Source organism: Mastigoproctus giganteus, chromosome 4 (assembly GCF_048544385.1).
Source record: "Mastigoproctus giganteus isolate SK-2022 chromosome 4, ASM4854438v1, whole genome shotgun sequence".
NCBI lineage: Eukaryota > Metazoa > Arthropoda > Arachnida > Uropygi > Thelyphonidae > Mastigoproctus > Mastigoproctus giganteus.
In genome coordinates, this window is record NC_143578.1 from 98,371,767 (window position 1) to 98,399,250 (window position 27,484).

A 27,484-nucleotide genomic window follows, 5' to 3' on the forward strand; every position below is an offset into this window, starting at 1 on the left:
AAAAATTTCTCCGTGGCAGTATAGTGGTTTCTCACTCTGCTCGTTTGGAGGTTTGGATACGATTCTGTACTAGTGGAATTACTAAAATTCTAGTAAGGCTATAGTAAGCCGATTTCAGATGGAAGTAGGGTCTGCCTATAAGTTATTCCGGGATTTTAATCCTCCAACAACAAGCAAATTAGCCTAGTAACCCACACCGGACTGATAACGCAGCCGACCGGGCTAGCCGGGTGGGTAAAGTGCCTGCCTGGCAACCCAAAGGTTGCGGGTTCGAATCCCGCCTCGGGCTGGATCAGAGTAGAAAATGCAAAAAACCTTGGAAGGTGCATTATGGCCACAGAAGCCGATGCGTCAACAACTAAAAAAAAAAAAAAAAAAAAAAACTGATGACGCAGAGAATCTCATCCAACTGCTGGAGCGAACCATATGCCGAGACCTCCTTAAAGAAACACACACCTACTTAATATGTTCACGTTATACAATGGCATTATATGGTCTAAGTCGCTGATGCGACTAAAATCCTACAACTATTGTAAAAAAAAAAAAATTCTCCAGCACCAAGAGTTCAAATTTCCATTTCATTTGTTACGTTTACTTTTTTTAAGCTATAGAGGAGGTAGCCATGGCATGTTAAAATTTTGAGTTTAGTTTGCTTATAAACAGAATCTATGTTAATATAACTTAACACATTTAAATAAGTTGATGTTAAAAAAAAAAAAGAACAAACACAAAAACAAATCAAACAAAACACCACAATGTTCCTAGCCATGATGAGTAATTTCGATGGAACAGCACGGAAGTTTAGTGAAACGGTCTTCGGTACCTTCATAGAAATTTTGTTTATCCATATTAGAATCCAAATTTCAACCCTGTGTTCTGATGGTTTGTCGGTGCCGATGACCAAATAATCAAAGCATGAATGGGAATGGAAGTAGGCAGTTAAGGCTGAATTGAATTCTAAAACTGGAATTCTGTTAACACAAGCTTCTGCTAGAATAACCACATAAGTTTTCTTTTACGACGTTCTTTGCTCTCGTGCGTAGCACAGGCCGTCCTCTCCACACTGGGTGGAAAAAACCTGAGTTCGAGTCCCGTCGCTTAGGCGAGGAATTTTTATGGGCCTTTTTCAGAACGTGGCTGAGTTATTCGGTCTCAGGCGAGGGTAGCATAGTTTTTTCTCTTGGAAACTCGGGTTTTTCACCCAGCAAACAGAAAATTGACATCAGAACACACGCAATTTATATTCAATATACACGGAGCAATATGGTCTTAGTTGCTGATGCTCCTAAAATCCTACTACATGACGTTTTTCAGCTGCTGAGTGAATATGAATCTTTTATTTCAAGTGATATCCAGGTCTAGATGGTGACAACATGGTTCATTCTGCAACTAGTCAGCATGTACCCCTATTTAAGGGCCCATTTCAATAAAGTTACAGCATGTACCCGTGTGTGTGTTGAACGAAATTTATAAACCATAAGTGACCAATTTACAGTTTTTATTAATTTCATAAGTTCTTTTCTGAATTTCTTTTGAAGAACATACCCTTTCTTTTCACCTCCTCCCACCAGTAGTTCACTGGGTGCCTCCCTGTGAACTACTGGGTCCCTCCCTCCCTCTCTACATCCAAAAATCATTTAAAATCATAGTAAAATTTGAATTTTCTGGCGTGCTGTCGGTTCTAGAAAACAGTTCACACCCTCATTTTTTATTGAAAACGTCGAGATTACTATAAAGAAATAAGAATATATGACTCACTCCTTGTTGACATATTTTACCTGTGATGAAAATGGCGTGTTTATATAGCATCGATGTATCTATAGTAGCCAACTGTGACACTTCAAGTAGTCTGTATCTGATGAATCAGCCTACCAGCTACATGATGTATGTATGTATGGTGTAACTATAGTAGTTTATTGTGTCACCTCAAGTGATATATTTGATGTTTTATATACTCAGCTGACCACACATTCTCAGACTTGTTTGTTCATTCTTCCAGTATTATCAAATCGTACCTCATTAATCCTCCATTTACTTTCCTGTGGAGAACTATTACGAACTCCCCGGAAATGGGAACAATATCACCCTCTAAAAAAGGGGGGGAACATCTCTTCCGGCATTTAGCTCAATCTGAACGGAATATTTACTCTAAAAAAAAAAAAAGAAGATATTTCCTATCAAATGATGTTTGCTCATTTTGCACTGCTAAAAAAGGTAAACTCTAGGCCGCAGATAATAGCATGTCCAATTTAAATACAAGCTAGTTATAAAAGAGAATTCCAAGAACTCATTAAATAAAGGACTTCTGGTGGCATTTATGCGGTTCGCATATATAAACAGATCTGCTGAATTGTGAACCGACACAGTAATCACTCCATCGAAGCATGGCCAATCTTCTCCTCATATGTTTTTTGGTCTTCGCGAATTCTGCGTTGCTTCAAGCGGGTAAGTCCCACAAATCCATTTACATATTATGAACAATAACTTCGGAAAAACAACTTTTGTTTAAAATCATTCATTACAATCTAATAAAATATTATGATGGTGGCTATCACAACAGCAGTTAAATTACCAGTTTCCGATTTTCCAAAATCAGTCAAGGGCTCGGTTGATTCGATTAGAGCCAAAGTAATCCAAGCCATGAAGTTACAATTACTGTGCTAACTTCAGGCACGTGTCGTATCAGCAATTGTCTAGTCATACCATTAAATAGCTCGTACCTTTTGCTACAACTTATTTACATGAAGCGAGGTTCTGTGCATCGCCGACCATTAAGTACCGATAATCACTTGCCATTGGTTTAGGTTAGCGACGATAAGACCTTTTTCAAATTCTGAAAAATCACACGTTTTTCCCATTCTGGCTTCAGTTTACTGTAGTCGAACAGCCTGTGCAGCCTTTATACTCAACGAGGCAACACGTCCTCATCCCATGTGACAGTTTTCTTTGTATCTATTTGCATTCATTCGCATTTATTTGCATTTCTTCTGTCTGTGGCTGTCTTAATACAAACATTGATTAGTTAAGATTAGTTAAAAGGTGCACAAGGAAAGACAAATTATTTACAATTCATGCTTAATATATTTGATTAAGAATTAAAATTCAAGGTGAGCATATGTTATTCACCACACTACAAACTGTCCTAAACCAAAAAGTCGACCAAATAAAGATAAACGGTTTACTACTTTATTTGAAAGAATAACTCAAGTTTTACTACGTAGGGCTCTACGTAGGCTTCGTTTGTGGCCAGAAGAACGCCGCTGAAATTATTATTATTATTATTAGCCATATGGTGCAAGGAAGCCTGTGGCATTTGCTGCACCGGCCAAAAAAAAATTTTCCCTATTACCCTGAGAGAGAGAGAGAAGTAGAAAGGAATCACCAAGAAAGAGAAGAATGATGATATCCAGCTCAAGACCCTGGGTGTGCCAAGCCCATACTCACCAGATGTGAACCCCTGGGGAAATAATATTGTTTCGTGTCGGCTGTTATCCAGCATCTGTGGTTTAGCAGAAGTAACTGTGTTATGAATGCGCCCGAAGTTCATCCACACTTTGAACTTCAGTGTGATACACGTGTTGCTTAACTTAACCTCACAGGAAAACTCCAGAGGAGTTTTTGTGGTGAGTGACGAGGCAAAGAAATGAGTTATTCTCTTTCAATCCATCCGCCTGGTAAGATGTTAGCGGGAATTATCTGCCTTACTGGCGTCAGTGTGAAGGAAGGTCATCCTGAGGAAAAATTACATTTGGTTGCAAATGTTCCATTTGCTGTACAGCAAACAAAGCATATTATACATAGTCAACTGGCACTATTGACAGTTTCCCATGAAAGAAGTGACCAACCACCGATTGATGGAAATTGCGCACAACACATTCAACTTGCAACTGTCCTTGTCTCTTTTAGATAACACTGGTCAAAAACAAATCATTGCCTGTTAAAGTTCAGGGTGATTCTTGTAGATTTGACATTGATGAATTCAAATATGGCAACCATATTGCTGTAACACCCACCAATTTTAAGGCAGAAGGGATTAAAGTCTAAGTTTATAGTAAAACTATTTCATATATCTTAAGAAAATGTTACATACAATACTAAATATTGAACAATGGGTCTATTAACCTTATTCTATTTACAAAAATGTTTATCTGATAACAAAACACTTATCTTGTCGTTTTTTGCCTTTTTATAATCGTCCACTGGTGTCTCCAGTACGAGATTCCAACAGTAGTCTGCCAACATATTTAGACTCCATTTTCCCTGGTATCTTTATTCAATTTGTGTAATATCTTAGTGAAACCTTTCACTGTGTTCATCGGAGGCCGCTCCCAAGTTTTCAGGAAAAAAGTCTAAATGCGAATGTATGAACTTTAACGATATGTTGCATCTCAACTCTCTGTACGCTAAATTTAGCTCACACACAATTTCAATGTAATTTTGTGATTTCTCATTGCCTAAAAAGTTCCGGCAGACGTCTTTGAATGCCTTTCAGGCTCTTATTTCCGTAGCATTTAATTTTTTAGTGAAAAATCAAATCAACTTGCTGTTCCTCATCTTGGAATGGCAGTTTGATTTGAGGACCCACAAAAATTCTCTCTTTTATCTTGGCCTCACTGATTCGAGGAAATTTTTGCCTTAAACATAAAAATCCTTCAGAAAAATTTTAATCACACCTAGCTTGATGTGCAATGGAGGTAACAGATTTTAACAGATGGAGGTAACAGGCTTATCCACCAAAGAAGGATGTGGTACATTTTTCTGGCCTGGTGCAGTTTTTGAACGATCCGGCCATTTTTATACCCTGTAGTGGTAATCCTTCGCTCGCGCAGGCGCATACAAAAGCAGCAGTAATTTGGTGCATCCACCTTGCACCCAAGTCAGCAAAGCTACCGCTTTTTTAGTTCGGCACTGATATTCCATTTGTATTCTGGATAGCATATTTTTTGCAAAAGAACCTGTAGTTTGGCGTACGTTTCCTTCATGTGAACTGCAAGGGCCAATGGTATAGATGGATACTTATTTCCATTATGGAGTAAAACTGCTTTCAAACTGACCTTGGATGAATCAATGAAAAGCCTCCACTACTCGAGGACGTGCTCCAGATATAACTCTATCATTAATTCCTGGACATGTATAAATATAGTGCAAATGCATCAGGAATACATAGCTATATCTGAATAAATCAGATTATTAATAAAACGGCATCGTTTTAAGTTATATCTCATATTGTGAATACCTTCACAACGAGTTGCCATGATATTGCACTACTCTTCGAATAAGTAACGCTTCACCTAAGGAGAAGACTAATGTTACTTATTCTCAGATGGATACCACCACCCAGACGGCACCGTTTCAGGGCTATTTGGCCCTTCTTCGGTGGGTGGGTAGGTACCCGAGTGATGCAATGATGGCAAAACAGTTATGAAGTATAACTCCACAGTATGAGAGATGCCTGATGGTGTATCATGTATTTAGACTCAAGCGTTTAGGGCATAAGCCTCAAGCTATGAAGGAGTCTAGACTATGTATAAATATAGTGCAAATGCATCAGGAATACATAGCTATATCTGAATAAATCAGATTATTAATAAAACGGCATCGTTTTAAGTTATATCTCATATTGTGAATACCTTCACAACGAGTTGCCATGATATTGCACTACTCTTCGAATAAGTAACGCTTCACCTAAGGAGAAGACTAATGTTACTTATTCTCAGATGGATACCACCACCCAGACGGCACCGTTTCAGGGCTATTTGGCCCTTCTTCGGTGGGTGGGTAGGTACCCGAGTGATGCATTGCATCATTGCATCACTCGGGTACCTACCCACCCACCGAAGAAGGGCCAAATAGCCCTGAAACGGTGCCGTCTGGGTGGTGGTATCCATCTGAGAATAAGTAACATTAGTCTTCTCCTTAGGTGAAGCGTTACTTATTCGAAGAGTAGTGCAATATCATGGCAACTCGTTGTGAAGGTATTCACAATATGAGATATAACTTAAAACGATGCCGTTTTATTAATAATCTGATTTATTCAGATATAGCTATGTATTCCTGATGCATTTGCACTATATTTATACATAGTCTAGACTCCTTCATAGCTTGAGGCTTATGCCCTAAACGCTTGAGTCTAATTCCTGGACATTGTTAAAATAAACCAAAGCTCCATCCATGGAATAATTAGGTCGATATGTTAGATTGCCTCTTCCTATAAAAAAACACCTTGGCATCCTTTTCAAGAAGACTGCACTGCTGAAGCCGTAATCCTAGCTATTGAGCCTTGGTTTTGGAGAAGTCCAAATCTCTGACCAAATCGTTCAATTCCTAAATGATTAGATGTGGCTTTGCAGTATCAAGAGTTAAAAAGACTGGATCCGTACTCGTTCTGGGTTCTGCACCTTCTGGAGACTCCTTTTCCGATCCTGAATCACAATCAAGTCCACAAGTTTCTGGTGGCTTTGGCACTGGCATTATATCATCGTGAGGAATAGACCTTACAGCAGAAGGTATGTTGGGATACTCTATTTTATACTTGGATTCCCCAGAAAAACCAGAAATATTGGTCACGCAAAAGTAACAGTTGTTTATGTTGTCTCGAGGTTCCTGACATTCCACAAGAACAGCGAAAGGCATCGATTTATGACTACCTCTAAGCCAGTCTGTCAGTTTTTTTACTTTACTAAGCCAGTCTGTAATGTCCTTGAACATGAAACTACAAGAAATCATTGGAGCCCATATTTTACCTTGATTATGACCTTACGTTGAAATGTAAGGTCATAAATGTAAGGTTGTAACAACGGTTTCCACTACGGTATTAATACAACTTCTCCGCAAATGTAAAAGTTATCAGACTTATTTCGGCAAGAACGCGACATATTTCATGTACGGTGAGGTACGCGCACACACGAACTCAATTAAGAAATTGTAGATTTTTATTTCTAATTTAAACACAGTTCACGATTTACATTTATGTACATAACACTTGTTTACAAACACTAATTCACTAAAACACTTGTTTACAAACACTAATTCACTAAAACACTTGTTCACCACTCGCTTTCTGAAACACGTACACTCAGGGGCGTTCCTAGGGTATGTGCCAATTGAAATTTGGCGACCCTTTAAAATTTTCTTCATATGTACATATATGTAATTTTCAGGCGCCCCTTGAACGTTGGCACCCGGGTGCAGTGCACTCCTTGCATACAATATTTGAAATACAAAAAATGCTTGCTTGGTGCGCAACCCACTCGCATATATGCCGGTAGAGAAGTTTCTAGAAGGCTCACAACGTTTCTAGAGAACTCCGTTGAAAGGTCTAGCACCTTTCACTTCCAGAAAAATCCCGACCTTTCTTCCGCACGTAACAATATTCTAGAACAGCGGTTCCCAAACTGGGGTTCGTAGACCAGTTCTAGGGAGTCCGCGAAACGACCCTCTGGAACTGGTCAAATTATTCGTTCTATGTATAGCAAATTGATGATAAATAAGGTTATTATTATATGTTTATGTAAAAATAAGAATAAAGTTTCTTGTTTTAAACATAAAACTTTGAATTTTCTTTTCAGAAAACCCAGTGTTCATACATATATATAGTTATTTACTTTACCAACTGGCATTCCAATATTTCCAACAAAATACATAAAAATATATGTAGTACTCAAACTATCAGATTGGTTAACATATGTAGTAACCATTTACTGTTCACCAAAGCTCTACAACTGATTTATAATAAGCTAATCAACAATAACATCCCTATCTATTTTATAAAATACTGTTTCAATATAGTTTCCCATTTGATCAGAAATAAATTTAGTTAAAATTTACTATGAACTCCTGCCAGGTGGGCAGGAGCAGCAGTGCGTAGCACACGCTTCTTGATTAGACGGGGGTTCGAGCCCGTGAATATACGGAGGATGCGGAAAGGTTGAACTCTGTTTTCCTTGAAAAAGATCTTCATGCGTCCAACCAATGGACCACCGCCTATCCCTGGAGCAATATGGCCTTAGTTGCTAATGCTCCTAAAAACCAAATAACAAACAAACAAACGAGGAACATATCACCTGACATTTATAAAAAGCTGGTTGAGAGTATGCCGCGAAGATTGAAGGCCATCATTAAAGCAAAAGGTCTCAGCACAAAATATTAAATGACACAATAAAAGCTCTTTTTTTGTCTAAAGGCAGGTTTCCGGATATTAATGGTAGGACAATGTATTTATTGTGGAGACTGCAAAACTTAAGCCTGAAATTCTATTACAGTTATTTAACAAATGCTTGGAGGAAGGACGCTTTCCAGAGCTCTGGAAAACTGCTCTTCTGAGATTAATTAAAAGCCCAATAAACCTCCGGACGAGCCTAGATCTTATCGGCCAATTGCACTGCTGGCCAATTTGGGAAAATTGTTGGAAAGCTTAGTTGCCCTAAGGTTGAACTCTGTTTTCCTTGAAAAATATCTTCATGCGTCCAATCAATATGGGTTTTCTTCAGGTTGGTCTTGTGAGGACGCCCTTATAGATTTTATTTGCCATGTTGAAAACTTTCCGTTCAAATATACATTGGCTATATTCATAGGCTTCGAGGCTGCCTTTGATTCCCTTTGGTAGGACAGCACCCTCGAACGTCTACGTTCTGCATAATGCCTTCAATCTTCTTATTAAGAGCTACTTTAAAAACCGATTCGTCACAGTCAGATACAAGCATAACTAGATTCTACGTCAAATTTCTAGAGGGTGTCCTCAGGGATCCATCTTAGGACCGTTATTCTGGAACGTGGTGTTACAGGACTGGATAAAGAGAAATTTTGAAAATACCAAGATAATGGCTTACGCTGATGATCTAACAATACCTCTTAGCGGTAACTCAAGACCTTCCTTGGAAGCATCAGCTAGGATAGTCCTACTAGACCTACAGAATTGGACCCACGAAATTACACTGAAGATAAGTCCTTCCAAGACCAAGATCATGGTTTTTGGGGGTAAACTTGATATCCGGCGTCCCCTGCGTGTAAAATTGGCAATGCCCAAATCCCTACAGTCACAGAAACGAAATTGCTGGGAGTTATTATTGACCATAAATTGAATTTTGGGGAGCATGTCAAGCCCTGATGCAAAATTTAAACGCTTGCCAATGCACTTAGAGTTTCTTGAAATGAGTGAGGCCTCTCTAGACGATCCTTTAGGTTCTATTATAAAGCTGTGTTTGACCCTGTGGTGGCCTATGCCGCAGGGGCATGGTTTCATAGGGTAAAATTTGTAAAGTTCCAAGCTAAATTGATGACACTTCAGAGAATAATGTTACTAAGTGTCCTGAAAGCCTGCTGCACAGTCTCAACGGCCGCACTTCAGGTCCTGGCGGTTTTCTGCCTATCCACTTACACGTGATTTACAGAGGATTGAGTTACAGACTAAAACGTAAAATTTAAACATGAATATAAAAGAATTTGGAATGAACTAATAACTCTTTGGCAATGTAGATGGGACACTTCATCAGTTGGCTGCGTTACGAGAAAATCCTTCCTCGAGGCCTGCACATTGATGATTAAGAAGATGAATGTCTGGTTCAGTATGGATATGTTTACTTCATACTTGCTGGCTGGTCACGGTTCAATGAACATGAAATTATATAAATTTAGGTTGTCAACAACAGATCTATGTTAGTGTGGAGAGATTGAAGACTGGCAACGTGTACTATATTCATGTCCTAACTATACGGATTTTAAGGCCAGGCTTAGAGAAGCACTGGCTCAACTGTATACTGGGGAAGAATCAGTGTTGGTGCAGGATGTTGATAACTACCGAGCGTTGCAGTCTTTTGCAAAAGAAACGTTTATGAGAACACTTGTACAATCTCAGATGACAGTAATTATTCATCCCTCTGGCCCGAACCCAACTTTACTTGCAATGTGGTGTTTACGACGAACTGTCTGGCTGCGTCTTCACCTGTATATAGAACAACTGATTTTGCTGTTAATTTTGTTGTAGCTGAGCAAATCTCAACTTTTTTTTCCCTCCTTCTGGTTTAGCCACCAGGAGTCTCTTCTTTCTTTCTTTCTCTCTCTCTCTCTCTCTCTCTCTCTCTCTTTTAATACACCACGGGAACTTCTTCTCTCTTTTTTTTCTCTTTTTCTCCTCTAGAGTGGGCCCCAAGAGGAATCTGGCCCACCTTTTGGCAACATCAGGTGGGTTAGAGTCTCGAATTGAGACAGCGCGAGCACTACTGGGACTGGCTCACTTTCCCGTGGTGTGGATGAGTATCCAGAATCATCTCTCCAGGTGATTGATGCTTCTGGGTAGCCAAGTGGCCAGACACAACAACAACAGAACACACACACACAAACCTACACTACTCACAATTCTGGCCCTCTTACAGTGGCACTGTTCTTCACAGAGATACGAGGCGGAGATGAACTGACGTTCTAAGAGCTGCCCTCTACAAAAACACATGTCCACAGTACGCAACATTTAGGGCGACAAATATTATTTTGCTTACTGGCGGCACATAGAAACCCAGTGCTACTGGACGTGGGTGCTCGGATCTTTACCATCTGGTGTGGGTGCCGTCCACCCCAACACCAGGTGGTAAAGATCCGAGTTGAAATCCCATCAAAGGTATGAGAAATTTTTATGGGTCTTTTTTAAAACATAACTGAGTTAGTCGGGCTCAAACGCGGTTAGCGTAGTTTTCCCTCCCCGGAAACTCGAATTTTTCGCCCAGCAAAAAGGTAAATGAACCACAGAACACAAGCAATTTTAAAAAAAAATAATATACAGCGCAATATGGTCTAAGTCGCTGATGCGCCTAAAATCCAACAATAACATAATTATGAGGAGACATGCTTAAACACGTTATGCTTTGTCACAGGGCGTTCAGTTATATCAACCTAAAACTCTGCTGCCAATTGCGAAATTTTCGAAAAGGTACTGCTAATAACTTAATAATTTATTAATTATTTATATCAACAAGCATAATTTGGATATTTTTTGAACCGACCTCTTATGCATATAGCTTCAAACAAGCACGGAGAAACTTCCGTACGGTTGATCAGACCAAGTGACGCTCTCTGCTGGTCTCCGCTCTCAGCTATCCCGGACTGCCTACAAGGTTTCACGAAACTCAACAGAAGGCCTGCTACCCCTTTCCGGTGCAGAAACCTTCCTTGAAAATGGTTCCAACAACCATTATACAGGAGAAAACACTTCTTCCAGGTGCTTTCTTCCCATATTCGAATTGATAATGTCTTTCCACTTTAATGACTGATTTATTGCTTACTGAGATAAGTTTCCTTCATGGATGGTAGAGGCTGACAACTTGGGGAAATGCAAAGGTCAATTGGATAGGTGCATAAGTGAGGAGGGCGTAAGATTGGTGGTTTGCTTTGTTTTGTTCTTTTATTTATTTATTTATTTATTATTTTTATTATTTTTTTATTTTTTGTCTGGTGCGCAAATGCTGTGGCCTTCCTTGCAGCATATGGCTAATACTACTTCTACTACTATCACCTTAATAAAATAATTAATTTCCTTTTATTTGTGAATAAACTATAGTGAATATACAGTACATAGAATCATATAAAAAAAATTAAAAGAGCACATATCACTAGTGTAATTCTCATATGTATGGGGAAGATATTACAGGGAAGATTTAATTTATAAATAAGTTTAAATTAAAAATTTAAAAGAAAGGAAACTATTTTAAAAATATTTTTAATCAGTGAAAATGGACAGTGAAGAAGGGTTCGTGAGAACAAAAATGAAATTTTGAATACATGTACACATTCCCGTTCTGGTGACAATACCTCTAATTTGTGTTGCAAGCTAAGATTTTGTCTGTAATGTCACTTCCATATTCTGTACACGTTCTTCGTCTTATACCAGCACAGGTATAGACATTACACCAAAAAAAGAGAACTTTTTGGGTTACAGCACGAATACACACGAAATTTACAATTACATTTATGACCTCTTTCTAAAATAATAACTTTTGTGTGTTTTTATTTCCAGGAAAACATCTGCGGTGTGCATGACAAGTAGTCGTTTACAACCTTAATTTTTATTTTTTCAGATAACAGCACACACGACAGCTTGATGGATTGCTTTAAAGATCATGTATCTGAAGGAGTAAGTAATTGTTTGATTTCTAAATCTTAAATATCGCTACATTTTATGAAAGGATTACAAGGTCGCTGCGCTGACAGAAATTCGTTCTGCTCGTTGCTCCCTAGAGTGTCAGCAAAGTATAACACTAGAAACGAAAAAAGATATCTTCTAAAAAAAATTACATCCTTATGATTTTAGGGCACCTCTGGGGACTGATATTTGGGGAGGTCTCTCGCGACTAGCGCACGACTGCTGTTCTGCGATATCCTATGGAAAAGGGCTAGCTTCATTTTCAATTTAAAAACTTTCCCGTCTCTTACTTTCGATCAATTTATTTTTAATAAAAATTGATTTGAATCTTAGTGCGCTCAGACCTTTACATGAAATATTGCTCATAGCCAGAATTTCGAGAGAGGAGTGATGTTAAAAATTCATGATGATGTGGTTATGATTAAGTATAACTCCACCACCGTGTGAAAAAAGAAAAAAATACATTTAATCGGCTCTTGCAAAGATAATATAATATTTGTCCTAGCCACTCGTGCTTTTCATCTCGCAAAGTGGCCAATAGAAACATACAAATTACAGATATTATGATATACGAAGAGTGAGGAGTGGCAGTACTGATCGGACTGGCTTGTTTGATAAGTTTGAAAAGAAAAAATAAGTGGCATGTTGAAGTTCAAACTTCCCCCAACAGAAACATATGCAATGTTAAAAACTGTTTATGGTGATGAAACTAAGTTGTACCAGTGTGTAAGAATGGTATAAGCGGTTCAAAGACGGACATATAGATCTTCATGAAGAAGTGGGCGTCCATCAACCTCTCGAAATGAAGACAGAGTTTCAGAAATTCGAGAAATTGTGGGAAGAGACTGTCGTTTGACGATCTCTTCTAAGAATGATGGCTGACAAGTTGGATGTGGATAAGGAGACGATTGGTCAAATTCTGCATGAAGTTTTAGGGAAAAGGAATTGTCTGTGCTAAATTTGTGCAGCACAGTCTCACGAATGAGCAGAAGCAACGAAGAGTGTTATCAGGCGAAGACTTCATCCAAAACTGTAAAGACAATTCTAATTTACTCAATTGTCGCTGGAGATGAGTGTTGAGTGTTTCAGTCCGACCCAGAGACGAAGTGTTAGAGCATGCAGTAGACTTCAAAGTAATCACCAAGGCCCAAAAAGTTTCGTATACAGAAGTCTAGGATCAAGACGATTCTGATCATGTTTTTCAACAAACAGGTGTGATTTACAAGGAATTTGTACCTGAAGGGAAGAAAGTCAACACATACAAGTGCTTCAAAGACTAATGAAGCGCACTTCCCGGGTGAGGCCACAATTTCGAGAGGACAGTTGGTTCTTGTTGCACAATCCCCCCGCCTATTCCGCACTTTTGAAGAAACATGGCATTGTACAGCTCAACCATCCACACTACTCGGCCGGTCTATCACCAGCACACTTCTTCCTCTTTCCCAAGATGGGAACTGGACGAGATTTCGGGATGTAGAGGACATAATGAAAAACTTAACCGCCAAACTGAATATCATCTTTTTGCACGCTTTCGTTGACACTTTTTCAGAAACAGGCGCCTCCGTAGCCGGGTGGGCAGGAGCAGCAGTGCATAGCACACGCTTCTTGATTAGACCGGGGTTCGAGCCCGTGACCACCAAATACGGAGGATGCGGAAAGGTCAGGGAATGACCACCGCATATCCCCGGAGCAATATGGCCTTAGTTGCTAATGCTCCTAAAAACCAAATAACAACAACAACTTTTCAGAAACATTTAGAACGGTGTAATAAATATATTCAATCAGGCGGCGATTACTTTGAATAAAAATAAAACAATTTTTGAGCTCCTTCACTTTGTAGAACACAAAGTGTTCTTTTTATTGTACCAGTGCAGAAACTTTGTCGCACCTAGTATACTGTAATTTAAATTGTTTGAAACAGGAAGAATACGTGGTTTGTCATTATTAGATTAAATTAAATATAAAAGGACACTGCTTTATCTTGTCAGAAGTTTTGTTTTAAAATGTTTATTGAAGTGTTCCGCATCAACCTACAACTTATTGGTACAAGTTGGCTACAATTGTGCTGAATCCCATCTTCGGGTCTCCAAACAGATATGGACGGCTGACACTAGTACAGATTACATGTGGTCAGTTACAGTGCCAGGCAGTGCATATTATACTGTATTATATTATATTAAAATCAAACAGTAGAGTCTCCTTAATATAAGTAACTCACTTCTTTTAAGAGCATAGCGTATGTATTGCATTTTTAACGAAGTCAAATTCCCCTCAATAAAAAGCTCCTTAACTCATATTAAAAAAACTTTTCTGTGAATCTTAATTAATAATAGCCAGATTCCTTCATTACTAAGAGTATTATATTTTATCTCATTGTCAAATATAATATAATATTCCAACTGCAGTTCTCTGCTCATCAAAGGAGACTCGCTCTTGATTTAAGCATCCGTGTGAATTTTGTCTTCAAATCATATTCATATACTTGATATTAATATTCATATTGATAACAAAGCATATTAATATACTTGCTTCATACTTAGAAAAATCTAGGACGTGTCTTCTCTTCAGAAGCAGCAGTTACGAAGACACACAAACACTTATTACTCCCAACACAAGAGTATGGTGTTATCACTTGGTCATCTAGTCACTATTGTTTAATTCATGGAATTAAACGAGTGTGTTCATCAGATTTTTATATTTTCACAGGCACTGTATGTTTTATCGAATAACTACAATCAGCTTTGCTCTCAGTTCGATGGATCATGTTCTTCCTTTTTTATCTATAGTTGAATGATACTGACTCTTCACAGTTTCTAGCACTTTTCGCTTTGAAGAACCTCGATTTAACATTGGTTGAAGGGTGACAAACATGGCCAAACGGTGGCTCTTTGACGCTTGAACTAAGTCTCTCAAAGAAATATTCATGCTTCAAAATAATATATGATTAACAAATTATCTTAGAATTATGCAGGAACCTCATCTATCCATATGTATTATGCCCATAAATTGAGTTCGTTCACTGGTCGCTTTGCCTGTTTTGCTGGACGAAAAACAATCCGAGTTTCAGGAAAAAAAAAAAAAAAAAAAAACATGCAATCTTCGACCGAAAAATTTCGGCGCTATTTATTTATAATCATAATCTTCGACGGACAGCATGGTTATCTATTTATAATCAAACGAATCGCAACTTTTGAAATACACATATTCTTTCTTATATTTTATACTCTCTTCATCAAGTTGTGATAATACTTACACCGATGAGCCAAAACATTATGACACTCATAACGTTTTGACTTAGTTATCTGTTTAGTTATGCAAATCGAAGCAACTGCAGGTGAACTACGGCGCGTGCGCGGGTCGGGACACGGTATGAAAAACACCTGATACTGAGCTCCGCTAATCAGTGTCACTCTTGTTCTTCAGATGGGAAAGGCAGTGGACTTAAGCGAGTTTGACAAAGTCCATGTAATGGCCAGACGACTGGGTCAGAGAATATCCGAAACGGCACGGCTGGTGGGATGCTCACGGACAGCCGTGGTTAGTACCTACCGAAAGTGGTCCGAGGAGGGAAAACCCACGAACCGCCGGCGAGGTGTTGGACGACCATGGCTCATCGATGCTCGAGGTGAACGAAGGCTCTCCCGGATGGTACGTGGCAACAGAAGGGTGACTGTGTCACAACTCGCCCGTAATTGGAATGATGGTGACAGGAGTAATGTGTCAGAACACACAGTACATCGAACTCTGCTGAAAATGGGGCTACGTAGCCGCAGGCTGCTCCGAGTGTCCCTGCTAACCACAGTTCACCGGCGACAACGCCTACAATGGGCACGCGACTATCGAAACTGGACCTTGAGTGATTGGAAGAAGGTCGTCTGGTCCGATGAATCACGTTTACTGTTGCACCATGTAGACGGCCTCGTACGTGTGTGTAATTTACCTGGGGAAGTGATGGCGCCTGGATGCACCATGGGAGGAAAACAAGCCGGTGGTGGCGGTGTCATGCTTTGAGCGATGTTAACAATATAAGCACTATTTTCCCTGAGAAATGGCTAGGATTAATTTTTTAAATAATTTTTTTTAAAGAAAATTAATTCAGTTTTGCACAAGTGAAGATTTTCGATATTGTGTGGAAGTTTGATATTCCATATTTATTATTTATGAAGGTTTACGAGCAATGTTGCAGCGGAACATTCAACTGTAAGGAGTTTAGACAGCGACGTATGGTAAGAACCTTATTTACTGATTTATTTATTAGTAGACTTTTATTTAAGGTTATAATCTCTCTATATATTAAAAACGTTTTCCTCCTAGTGATATTTAATCGAGCCAATGGTAGTAGAGGGTAGGGCAATTACGTCACTACAAATGCACAAGTAAATAATTACATTGTCTTCCATTAAAAGATTGCCTCCATAATGTTCACAAACCTCGTGCACGTGCTTCACTCTGTAATACATGACCATGCACGGCATCATTTGATGTTCCATTGTGATAAATAAATAATGTCAGCTGATGAAGGGACCCGATATAATTTGTATATTTGTAAATAGTTTAGTATTTTATAAATATTTTAAATATTTGTACATTTGTAAATACAGTAGTTTAGTATTTTATAAATATTTTAAATGTATGTATAGTTTGTAAATATTTTAGTCCTGCTCTTTCGGATGCAACAATATTTCTCATGCATTATGGAACCCGAAGCAAAAGGCCTTTTCCTAAGTGACCTATGTAAAAGCAAGTAAATAATTACATAGTGATATTTATTCCACCTTGGGAATGCCGCGTGGTGGAGTAGCTAATGGGAGAAGAGGGATACGGGTCACGTGGTACACGTGGGCAGGGCAATTACGTCACTACAAATGCACACCAAAATAATTACATAGGTCATTTCCTGATTAGATATCGATCATAGTGGCATAGTGCTTGAGTAAGGCGCCACCTGTGGTTCTCCACATCTGTACCATCAGTACTCTCGTGGTGAATACAGAACCTCTGTAAAAGCCAGAAGCCAGAAAACTGCTGTGTGTTGCATGTGTAGTTTAGTGTTGGGTTCTGTTGTTTGTGCTGGCTTCTTGGCCGTAAGGCCCCTAGTGGGACTCCGCGTTGCCCACCACCACCACTGGGAGGTGAGCTAGGCTGTCCACAGTACTCTGGCTGCTCTCCATTAGGAGTCGCCTGAGCTTCCTAACGGAGAACAAAAAAAAAAAAAAAAAGTGCATGAGTGAGGAAGATAGCTGAAGGATGGGAGTGAAAAAGGGGGGGGAAGAAAATCAGTGCGTTTCGACAGGTGTGTCTTTTATGTAGAAAAGATTTGACTTACTCCGGCATACCTCTACATTTTACGAAGAAAAGTGTGCGCGGGGGTTACAGAAATTCAGAATTAGTACTCACGTTTATATCATTGGGCCGCGTCAATGAATTGCAAATCGCCTTAAACTCATATTGGTCATCGTTTTTTATTCTACCCTAGTTTTCTTATTCTTCTTCTTTTTTTTTAATTATATCCTAAAAATAATCCAAAGACTCTTCAAATGAATATCTTGAAAAGGTATTTTGAAATTATGAAAAAGGTAACTAAATAGGAATACCCAGTAAATATAGGAGCGTGGGCACTAAAAAAAAAAAAAAAAATTGCAGTTAGTATGTAAAGCTATGAAAATAGCGGGAAAACAAATAGAGAGAGAGAGAAGGAACGATTTAAAAACAATTGAAATTCTCATGGTAGCAGTGATAATAATATGAACCTATTGGTAGAAATTTAATTAACTATAATGGAATTTAATTCTCTAAATTTTACTATCATAATAAAATGATATAACACGATTTCTTCTTGCAGGGTCTTTTGTGTGCTGTGAGGTTGGCCTTGGTAAGTAAAATAACGGAACTACTTTACTGAAACTCCAGGAATGGTATATATAAAGAATTTTTAATGTCAGAATAAATAATGCGTTCTGAAAAATGTTCAACTGTTTTGCTACTGTTTGAATCTCAATAATAAGAGGTAATGTGAAATTAATATTTACAATTAAATTATGTTCCAGGAGTTAAAATGTGTAACTCTTTAAGCAGCTTATAGCATTAACTTTTGTCCTGGACACTTTGTGAAGTGTCCATGACCATGGAATAGTTCATGAACAATCTTCGCAAAACCCACTCTTCCTTTGTAAGAAAACTGACATTAATTTTAGAAACCTGAAAGAGATGACAACTTGCGAGAGTAATGATTTTAAATAAAGCAGCAGTTGCTTAGCATCGGTCGGCTCTGCACATTGACATCATTCTAAGGGTCAAGCCCTGTCGCCACAGGACACTGACAGTTGATCGAATACTTATACAATGTAATCATAAAATTAACGTATTGTTATTCCGCCTCTCTCTCTCTCTCTCTCTCTCTCTCTCTCTCTCTCTCTCTCTCTCTCTCTCTTTGGCTGATGCAGCAAAAGCCTCAGGCTTTCTTGCACCATATGGTTAATGATAATAATAATAATAACCTAACATTATTAGGCTTTGTTTAAATTTAATTTTAACATGATGATTACTAGTGGTTCCAACCTGTTGTTACTTGAGTCGCACTTGCAGTTAAAAGATACAATATAGGCAGTCCACCTTAAGAACGATGCCACTAAAGTTGCCATGGAGTTTTTCCTAATTTTGCGACACGCTTAAAGAATGTCACGGCAAACCAAAGTGCAGTGACACACCGTTTGGTAACCACTGCCTTAGGCAATCAATAATTTTCTCCTAATAAAAAAAAGCTAATGTAAACAAATGGACATGACAAACCAAAAAGGTGCGATTCATTGGTCAACGTAAAGAGGTATTTCTTTATGTATTGACACAAGCAAGAAAGAAGCGCGCATACACTAAGCAAACGATGCTTTAAACAAGAGCGAGAGATGAGGAAATTATCCGATCGAATCTATGCTATCACAAAATTTCCATTCTTAAATGAGTGCTGTTCAATTTAACTCCTAACGATAAAATTATAAACTCCTTCGCCAAGGGCCCGTAAAAGAACATAAAAAAGGGAAACTTTTCTTACCTTTTATACGTAGAAAAAACGACACAACACACTGCTCTACTCCTTGAAGCAGGGCCCTAACCAGATAAACATTTCAGGGCTGTGGAAAGTTTAGGGGAGGCTTTTTAAATTCAAATTTCTACTTTATCTTACACACTATTTATTTAATCACAAAGTATTAGAAAATTATACTCATGATTACTGCTAATGTAATATTTAATCTCTTTATTGGGGCATTAAGATATGTATACATATAAAAGTTACAGTATACCCAGAACGGATAACAGAGGACAGGGGTTTAACAGAAAGATGAAACGGTATTAAAACGGATAAGAAGGTTACACATACATATAAAGAATTAGTTTTAGTTCAGTTTCCTGTTTTAGTTTTCGTTTTTTTTAGTACACTAAAAAATCAAAAAACATATGAAGCAGCCGAAAATATAGGTGTAGTAGAAATATCTATTTCCACTACATATATTACTTTAAAAATATAACCGAAAATTGTAAAATTATAATAAATAGAATGAAAAGTAATAAATAAAATTAATAAAAACATGAGTCAATGAAATCTTAATTATAAAATAAACAAAACACTGGCAATAATGAATGTAATGCAGGTTACAGGACTACTCATTACAATAATGCAAAATAGAAATACATATTTCAAAATAGTTTCCAGCGCCAGTTTCTCTGATCATTAACTTTCTAGCGTTAAAAGAATGCCCATATTGACTGGTTTTTGTTTTTGTTTTTCTCCTTAGTCAAATACAAGTAAAATTATATTGGTCATTCATTAGTGGCACGCTGAATCTTTGTGGACAATTTATCCTAATTAAAACTGAGGACATGGATTCGCATTTAGCAGTTTTGCAGACAAATTTTCTTGAATTTTTCAGTAAATTAAAGTGAACAGGCCCAAAGAAAGGTCCTGAAATATTTATAAAGGAAATTAAAAACAATGGACGTCTAGCTAACTACGACAAATATAAGGAACGCCGGTTAGCAGAAATCACTAACAAGCAGTTAATAAAGAAATACAAGCAGTCCATTATAAGATAAACAATGAGTGACGATGAAACGAAGACCAACGATACGAACTTTAGCTCTCACGCGCCTGTCTCTGCAGTACAGGCTATAAAGGGGGCGTCTCTGCTTTGATATACAGTATTTTGGATGTATATTTTGGTATTTAGATATACAGTACAGTATTTTGGTATTTTGGCTCAAAGAAGGTCAGCTTCCCTGGCGTACCTCCAATTACGATTTCATCCCCCAACATATACTTGCTAGAAAATTATGCGCAGTGGAGTAGAAAAGAATTTATTTCCACTTAAGTGAGCTTGCACTATAACACGCCACCCGGGCATCTCGCCCATATGCGTATTGATACTCATCCGTGTTATAATTCAAAACAAATCATTTTTTATATATATATATATATATATATATATATATATATATATATATATATATATATATATATATATATATATATATATATATATATATATTCCGGCACGAACACTAGGTCAGAGGATTTTACAACAAATCATGAATCGTATTTAGTCGTCACGGCTTGAACACAGCCAACTCAAATAGTGTAAGCTATTGCATTCTCGCTGCTGATCACTCGGCTTCAAGTTAGTTGATTATGACTAACAATATTAACACATATAATACACAGAGACCCACCAGTCAACTTAAACAGAACAGATATTAGTAAGGGATTAAGCAATAATAAGAGCATCGACATGAGAGTAGCGAAGGATCATTTCATTTTTTGCATTTTCATTTAAGTGAGCTGCGACTAAATTTCATCAGCTTGTAATGTCATAGCTAGACATAATCAGTTAATTATTATATACTGAATACAAACAGAGGTCCTCACTTTGGGTAAACTTAAACAAAACGAAAATAAAAGAAATTTAATCAACTGAAAGCGAACTTTGGCCTCGTGACGGCGACAGGATACATACACTCACCATGAGTTATCGATTCCACCACGAGAAGGTAGGTCGCTACTATCAAGGCTCTCATACATTTCTGGATTAAGCTTCAATTAGTTATAAATAATTTCAACACCTGCAATAGACACATCACATCACAGGTCTACTGCCATTTTTACAGTCCTCAGATCTCCCTGATGACTGCACAAGGCCGGGGACACTTCCAGCTTAACATATCATGGGACTACCCATATCCATGCCAGACCTCAAGGCATGCTGAGCAACGCTCTCCCTCCGAAGCAGTGTGTGTGTGTGTGTGTTGGCTGATGCCATATAAGCTTGCTTTCTTGCATCAATTGCCTCCATAGTCTGTCCTTCGTCTTACCACTTCAAGGGCTCGATCTAAATAAGGACAGAAACTATCAAGGCAGCGTACTCGGAGGAGAGCTTCCTCCTCCAACAGTTCACACATCTTGGAGAACCGCTAGTTTTTGACTAACAATATTAATACAATCTAGTATACAGAGACCCAATAATCAATTCAAATAGAACAGATACTAGTAAGAGATTAAGTAATCTCTTACTAATATCTTAATTAATTAATTAAGATATTAGTACGATAATTTTAATTAATTACTTAATTAAGATTAAGATTTATTAAATACTTAATTAAGAACAGGTATTAGCAAGAGATTAAGTTATAAGAGCATCGACCATGATAGTAGCGATCGATCAAAGCACCTAAAGACATTGGATGCACCCATTTCTCTTATTTTTCAATAGACATTTCATGGGAAAACACAATTTCGAACCGACCAGCCCACCCTCTTTCTCTTCCTACACCCTCCCTCAAGATTAAGAGAAAGAGAATTCTGTAAATCTGTGAAGTTTTGTTGCTGTTGTACTTTTTTAACTGCTTGTTTTGCTCCTTCTAGCAACAAATCAATCAAACAGAGAGTTCAGCTAGCAATTCAACTGACGATCATTCCAATGAGAGTCTTCAAAGTGCACTGGATACATGCAGTAATAGTGGAGATCAGGTAAAATAGTTTTCCCCTCTATCTGATTCGGGAAATTCTAAGCAAGCTATATCATATTTCAGTGTATTTGAAACTATTAATATTAACACACGAGTAAAATTCAGAAATTATAAATAAATTAAAAACTGTAAATAAAATTGTAAATAAGTTTTAATTAATTAATTAACAATTGATTATTCTGATTTGCACCATGAAAAAGATAATTCCAATTGTGGGGTATACAGTGACTTTCTGGTAATCTCTTAGAGTACATTACATAAGCAACATATTCACTATAAACTGTTCCTGATGACGACAAAATCATACTCGAAAGAAATAATTTAGTAAATATAAGAGTAATTGTAATAATTGTATTGTGATCATACTATACTTAGGAATCAATAAACTATAATTGCGTCTGTTTATCGCGTGGAATTAGAGTGCTTTTATTGTTTTAAAGTTAAATAATTTTCCTTTGTTTTTTCTATTTTTATTTTTGCAGCCACCTCCACCACCTTCTTCTTCGCCGGGACGCACCTTTAGCATGGTAAGTTTCATATTTTGACGTATGAAAAGCAAAAAGAAAAAAAAAAAAAAAGAAAAAATTAGAATTTATTGTGTTCCTGATGTGATCGATTTGTAGATAATGATGATTACAAAATAAAATGATCATAAAAGAAATCTAAACTTCAACTAGTAATTTGGAGACAGCGTCTTTCGAGGAAGGTATTCTTTACCACATTGGTTTCATAACGGAACTCAATTAAATGAATTACTGAGACGTTTTGTTTCTGTAAATGAGGTAAGAATCGAAATGTAGGAGAGAGAGAGAGAGAGAGAGAGAGAGAGAGAGAGAGAGAGAGAGAGAGAGAGAGTATAAGATCAAAAACATCGTATTAATAAATATCTTCTTGAGTACATGCGTTTCAGTTGACCGTGATACTGCCCTAGTGGTAGCAAAATTAGTATAATCACCGTCCTCCCCACCCGCTGGAAAAGACCTCGAACCCTATCAATTTTTATGGTCCTTTTTCATAAGGTTGCTCAGTTAATCGGTCCCAGGCGTGGGACCGATTAACACACGCAATTTACAGACATGATATATGGCTAGGTTGCTGATGCGCCTAAAACCCTATAACATAATATGACTACGTAACTGCTACATGCAGTCACACGGTAAACTCCACAAGTATACCCTAGAAAATATCTATTAATCCTTATGTATTCATCATTCAAAAATAAAATGTAATAAATATAAATTATGAAAAACTTTACTTGCACATCCAGGGTATATGTATATATGTGTTCCGCTATTTCCTTGCAATTATGAGCTTCCATATACGATGTGAGAATCGAGCACCAGGAGTGATGGCATTGAATGCATTTCAGACAGCTCGTTTCATTTCTTCAGTTGTGTGGCCAATTCCTCAGGACACTTTCTGCGCAATGATTCCCCACCCCCACCATAAACCACAGGTCTAGATATCGTAACGTGCGGTGCGGTGCGTTGCATGGCATTTAATCAAAGAGGTATCAGCTCTTACTCCAGATATAAATATATTTCATTTTTACCACCTTGTTAAATGTCACAAGGTCCTCGATAAGAATATAGCTATTTTGCCACCTGTCACTCGTTTGTCTACTTGTTTAGAGAGGCGAGTTCAAATCCCGTTATTGATTGAAAAATTTATAACCATATCTTCAATCGAAACTGAATTAACTGATCACGATAGTTTCTTCGAAACACGGCTTACCCCACGAGATATTCCGAGGATTTTTTTACTATATATAGAGTAAAAATGTAGTATATATATATATATGGCATGATCCTTTTTCGGTTTGTTTATGTTGCGCAATTTATATTTTGGATGGAAGGCATTTAAGGCCTAACGGTACTGCCTAGCAATCTGGTGTGAGAGCAGATGCCGGTTCGCCTAAAGATTTACGTTGTAAAATTAAATTAAAAAGGAATACAGAATGGAATAAAAGGTTAGAGAAGAAGGAAAGGGGAAAATGGGGGAGGGGAATTACATTCATCCACTTGGCTCTTTTTTTTAACTTTTTTTTTTTTTCCCCTTTTTTCCTTCTTCTCTAAACTTTTATTGCATTCTGTATTCCTTTTTCAAATTGTTTTTATAATCCATTAACCTTACTTTATTTAAAAGGTTAGAGGACATGGAAATTTTTCCATTTCCTCTAACTTTTTGTATTCCTTTTTTAATTGATTTTTAATTTAATTTAATTTTATAACATAAATCTTTAGGCGAACCAGCATCTGCTAGCACACCAAATTGTGCGTTAGGCCTTAATGCTTGAAATGTCTTCCACCCAAAATATAAATCACACAACATACGCAAACCCAAAAGTATCATTCCCTAATTCAAATAATGTGCGTATAATGTTTAATCGATAACTTTTACAATAGCCACATAACCACAATACAACTGAAAGTTTATTCCTTTAAAGCGCATAAAACATATTAGCAATTAAGTATATATACACTGCTCGACAAAATTAACAGAATACGTTGTTGTTGTTATTGTGTTATTATGGGATTTTTTTAGGAGCATCGGCAACTAAGACCATGTTTCTTCTCCGTGAATATTATCTGTAAATTGCGTGTGTTTTGAGGTCGATTTTCTGTTTGCTGGACGAAAAACCCGAGTTTCCAGGAGAACAAAAGTAATCAACGTGATATAACTTGTTCAGTTTGCGATGAAACGGAACAAAATTTGGTATGTTCGTGTAACCCAGGGGCTCACATCTAGTGAGTATGGGCTTGGCATATACAGGGTCCTGAGCTGGATATCATCATTCTTCTCTTTCTAGGTGATTCCTCTCTCTCTCTCTCTCTCTCTCAAGTAATTCAGAATTTTTTTTTTTTTTTTTTTTTTTGGCTAGTGCAGCATAAGCCTCAGGCTTCCTTGCACCATATGGCCATAAGTCGATACAAGATGTTCGAAAATATGGTCACATAACATACGACGTATGATACCTTCAAACAGCTAAACAGGCCCGACAGCGGCGACCCACGCTCAATATAAGGGTGCCTATAAAATTCTGTGGCAACAAATCCCATTCTTCCATCATCGCAGCCCTTAGTTCACCAAGTGACCGAGAAGTTAGCTGGCGGCGTGCAATGCGACGTTCAAGGGCGTCACAAGCATGTTCGATCGGATTTAAGTCTGGTGATCGTGCTGGCCACGGTAGTCCTTGGATATCTTGTTTCACGATATACCTCCGCCGTGCATGAAAAGAAAATCCGGGCCAACTACACCCCTAAAAAGTAGCACATAGGGTTCGAGGATCTGTTCTCGGTACCTCTGCACATTTACGGTACCCCTATCAAAAACTTGAAGAAGGTCGCGGCCGTTGATCGCGGCATTATTCAGCCCAACATGAGAACACCGCCTCCACCGTGAGTGTCCTTTTCGCTGATGTTGGAGAGATGCTACCGATTCCTCGTTGTCTCCAGATGAAATAACGTCTATAATCTGTTTCTAGTCCTAAAACAGGACTCATCAGAGAACAGAACTGCATCCCATTTGTCAGGGCTCCAAGTCACATTTTCATTGCAATGAGCTCTGCGTCTGGTGTTAATGTGATAAAAACCACCCGATTCCATGCGTAGAGTCCTCTTGAATTGAGCCTTCTTAACACAGTCCGGTTGGAAATGTTTTCACCTGTGGTCACAGAAACTGTAAGAAACAGTTGATGACAGGATATCGTAGGGTTTAATCTTGTTGTTAGAGCCATATAGCGGTCTGTTCTGGTTCACATAGCTGTTGGGTGACCTTGGACAGCTCTTCTTGTAATGGTTCCTGTCTTCTGAAACTACTTCCATAGTGCCGAGACGACACTGCGTGGCACATTAAGCCAACGTGCTACCTCCTCCTCCTGCGACTGCCCGGCTTCAAATTGCCCAACGGCCCGTCATCGCACTCTCAAATAATCATCTAAACGACAATGACTTGCCATCCTGAGTACTGGAGATGTGGCTATTCCACTGAGGAAGCCAAAAAATTGGAATGAAGTGATATGGTCACAACTCGTGTTTTTATAGTCATGAATAATTTGAATAATGTGCGGCTCTGTAAGGCGGTATATCCATTTCTATTGGATACTCGGAATATTCATGCCAAGATGCCTATGATATTAAATATTCGCCTTCAGTGACACTGTTCACAATAAAATATTAAAAAAAAAAAACATTCACCGAATTATGATTGGTGTTGGGACACCGCATGGATAACAGCCACTGTTCGTCTAGGCATTGACTCCACTAGATCTCTGAAAACGTGTAGGGATCTGCAGCCATGCTACCTGCAAGGCTTTCCACAGTCAGAATCGATGACGGTTGCGCGTCCATACGCCTCACTTCCTATTCAAAACATCCCACAAGTGTCCAATTGGATTGAGGTTAGGCAAATTTGGAGGCCAATCATGATATGTGATACCTTCACTGTGTTCCTCGAACCATTCTTGTACAGCCTGGCCGATGATACAGCACATTACCTTCTTCGAAGATTTCATTTCTGTCCGGGAAAAATGCAACATGGCAGGAGGTAAGTGGTCTCCTAACGGCTGCCGGCAGACCGTTAGGAGACCACAATTCAGACCACAATTTTTTTTCACCAATAAAATCATGGTCCATACGCACCAGCCGCCTAGTACTTGCCAAAAAAAACATACTTCATATTAAGAAACCACCGTCACCTGCTTGAACAGTGGGCACCTTGCATGGTGGGTCCATGGACGCGTGTGCTTGTGCTAGACTCGAAGGAGCCCGTGAGCATGTTGCATCAGGTATTTGGACTCATCCAACCAGCACACTCGTTTTCAATCCTCCAGCGTGTCGTTTACAGCATAGCATTCGCCGTCTTCTTATATTTCTTTATTAACAAAACAACAAGCGGCCTATAGCCAGAAACTGGCAAATCCGCTATGTACATACATACATATATTATATACAATGATACACAGAATCATGTTAATTACAATGTCATAAGTGAAATGAACATGTAACATGTCCACACAGCAAATCACATCACGCAACTAATCAGAAGTATAAATTGTGGCACAAGGAACCACAAGACAGCGGTCTTTTTCTGTCCTAGGAAGGACGAAAACCGAACCCACTAGAGGTAGTGGGTTCGGTTTTCGTCAGTTTGGGTAGCTGTGGGTACGGGTGCCCACAGCTACCCAAACTGGGGTACCAGCTGAAAAAAAAAAAACAAAAAAAAAAATTAAATAAATAAAGATGGTAGGTGATATCAATTTTTAGAGGGTTGGTTCCAACAGCAAGGTTGGTTCCTTGCTGTTGAGATGATGATAGACTCGAGAAGAGTTGCTTTCTTTTGGTG

The 27,484-nt window shown here is 38.2% G+C and overlaps 1 protein-coding gene across 1 annotated transcript in view; it reads left to right on the top strand.

Moving 5' to 3' along the window:
* The first annotated feature begins 2,373 nt into the window (after positions 1–2,373).
* LOC150086939 (uncharacterized) overlaps positions 2,374–27,484 on the top strand; it is a 32,062-nt gene continuing 6,951 nt past the window's right edge. The window contains exons 1-6 of the mRNA XM_090371696.1: positions 2,374–2,445; positions 12,063–12,118; positions 16,294–16,353; positions 17,970–17,999; positions 22,038–22,142; positions 22,624–22,668. Of these exons, the coding sequence (XP_090227822.1) occupies positions 2,385–2,445; positions 12,063–12,118; positions 16,294–16,353; positions 17,970–17,999; positions 22,038–22,142; positions 22,624–22,668 (357 nt within the window). The 5' untranslated portion in view covers positions 2,374–2,384. The remainder of the gene's footprint in view (positions 2,446–12,062; positions 12,119–16,293; positions 16,354–17,969; positions 18,000–22,037; positions 22,143–22,623; positions 22,669–27,484) is intronic.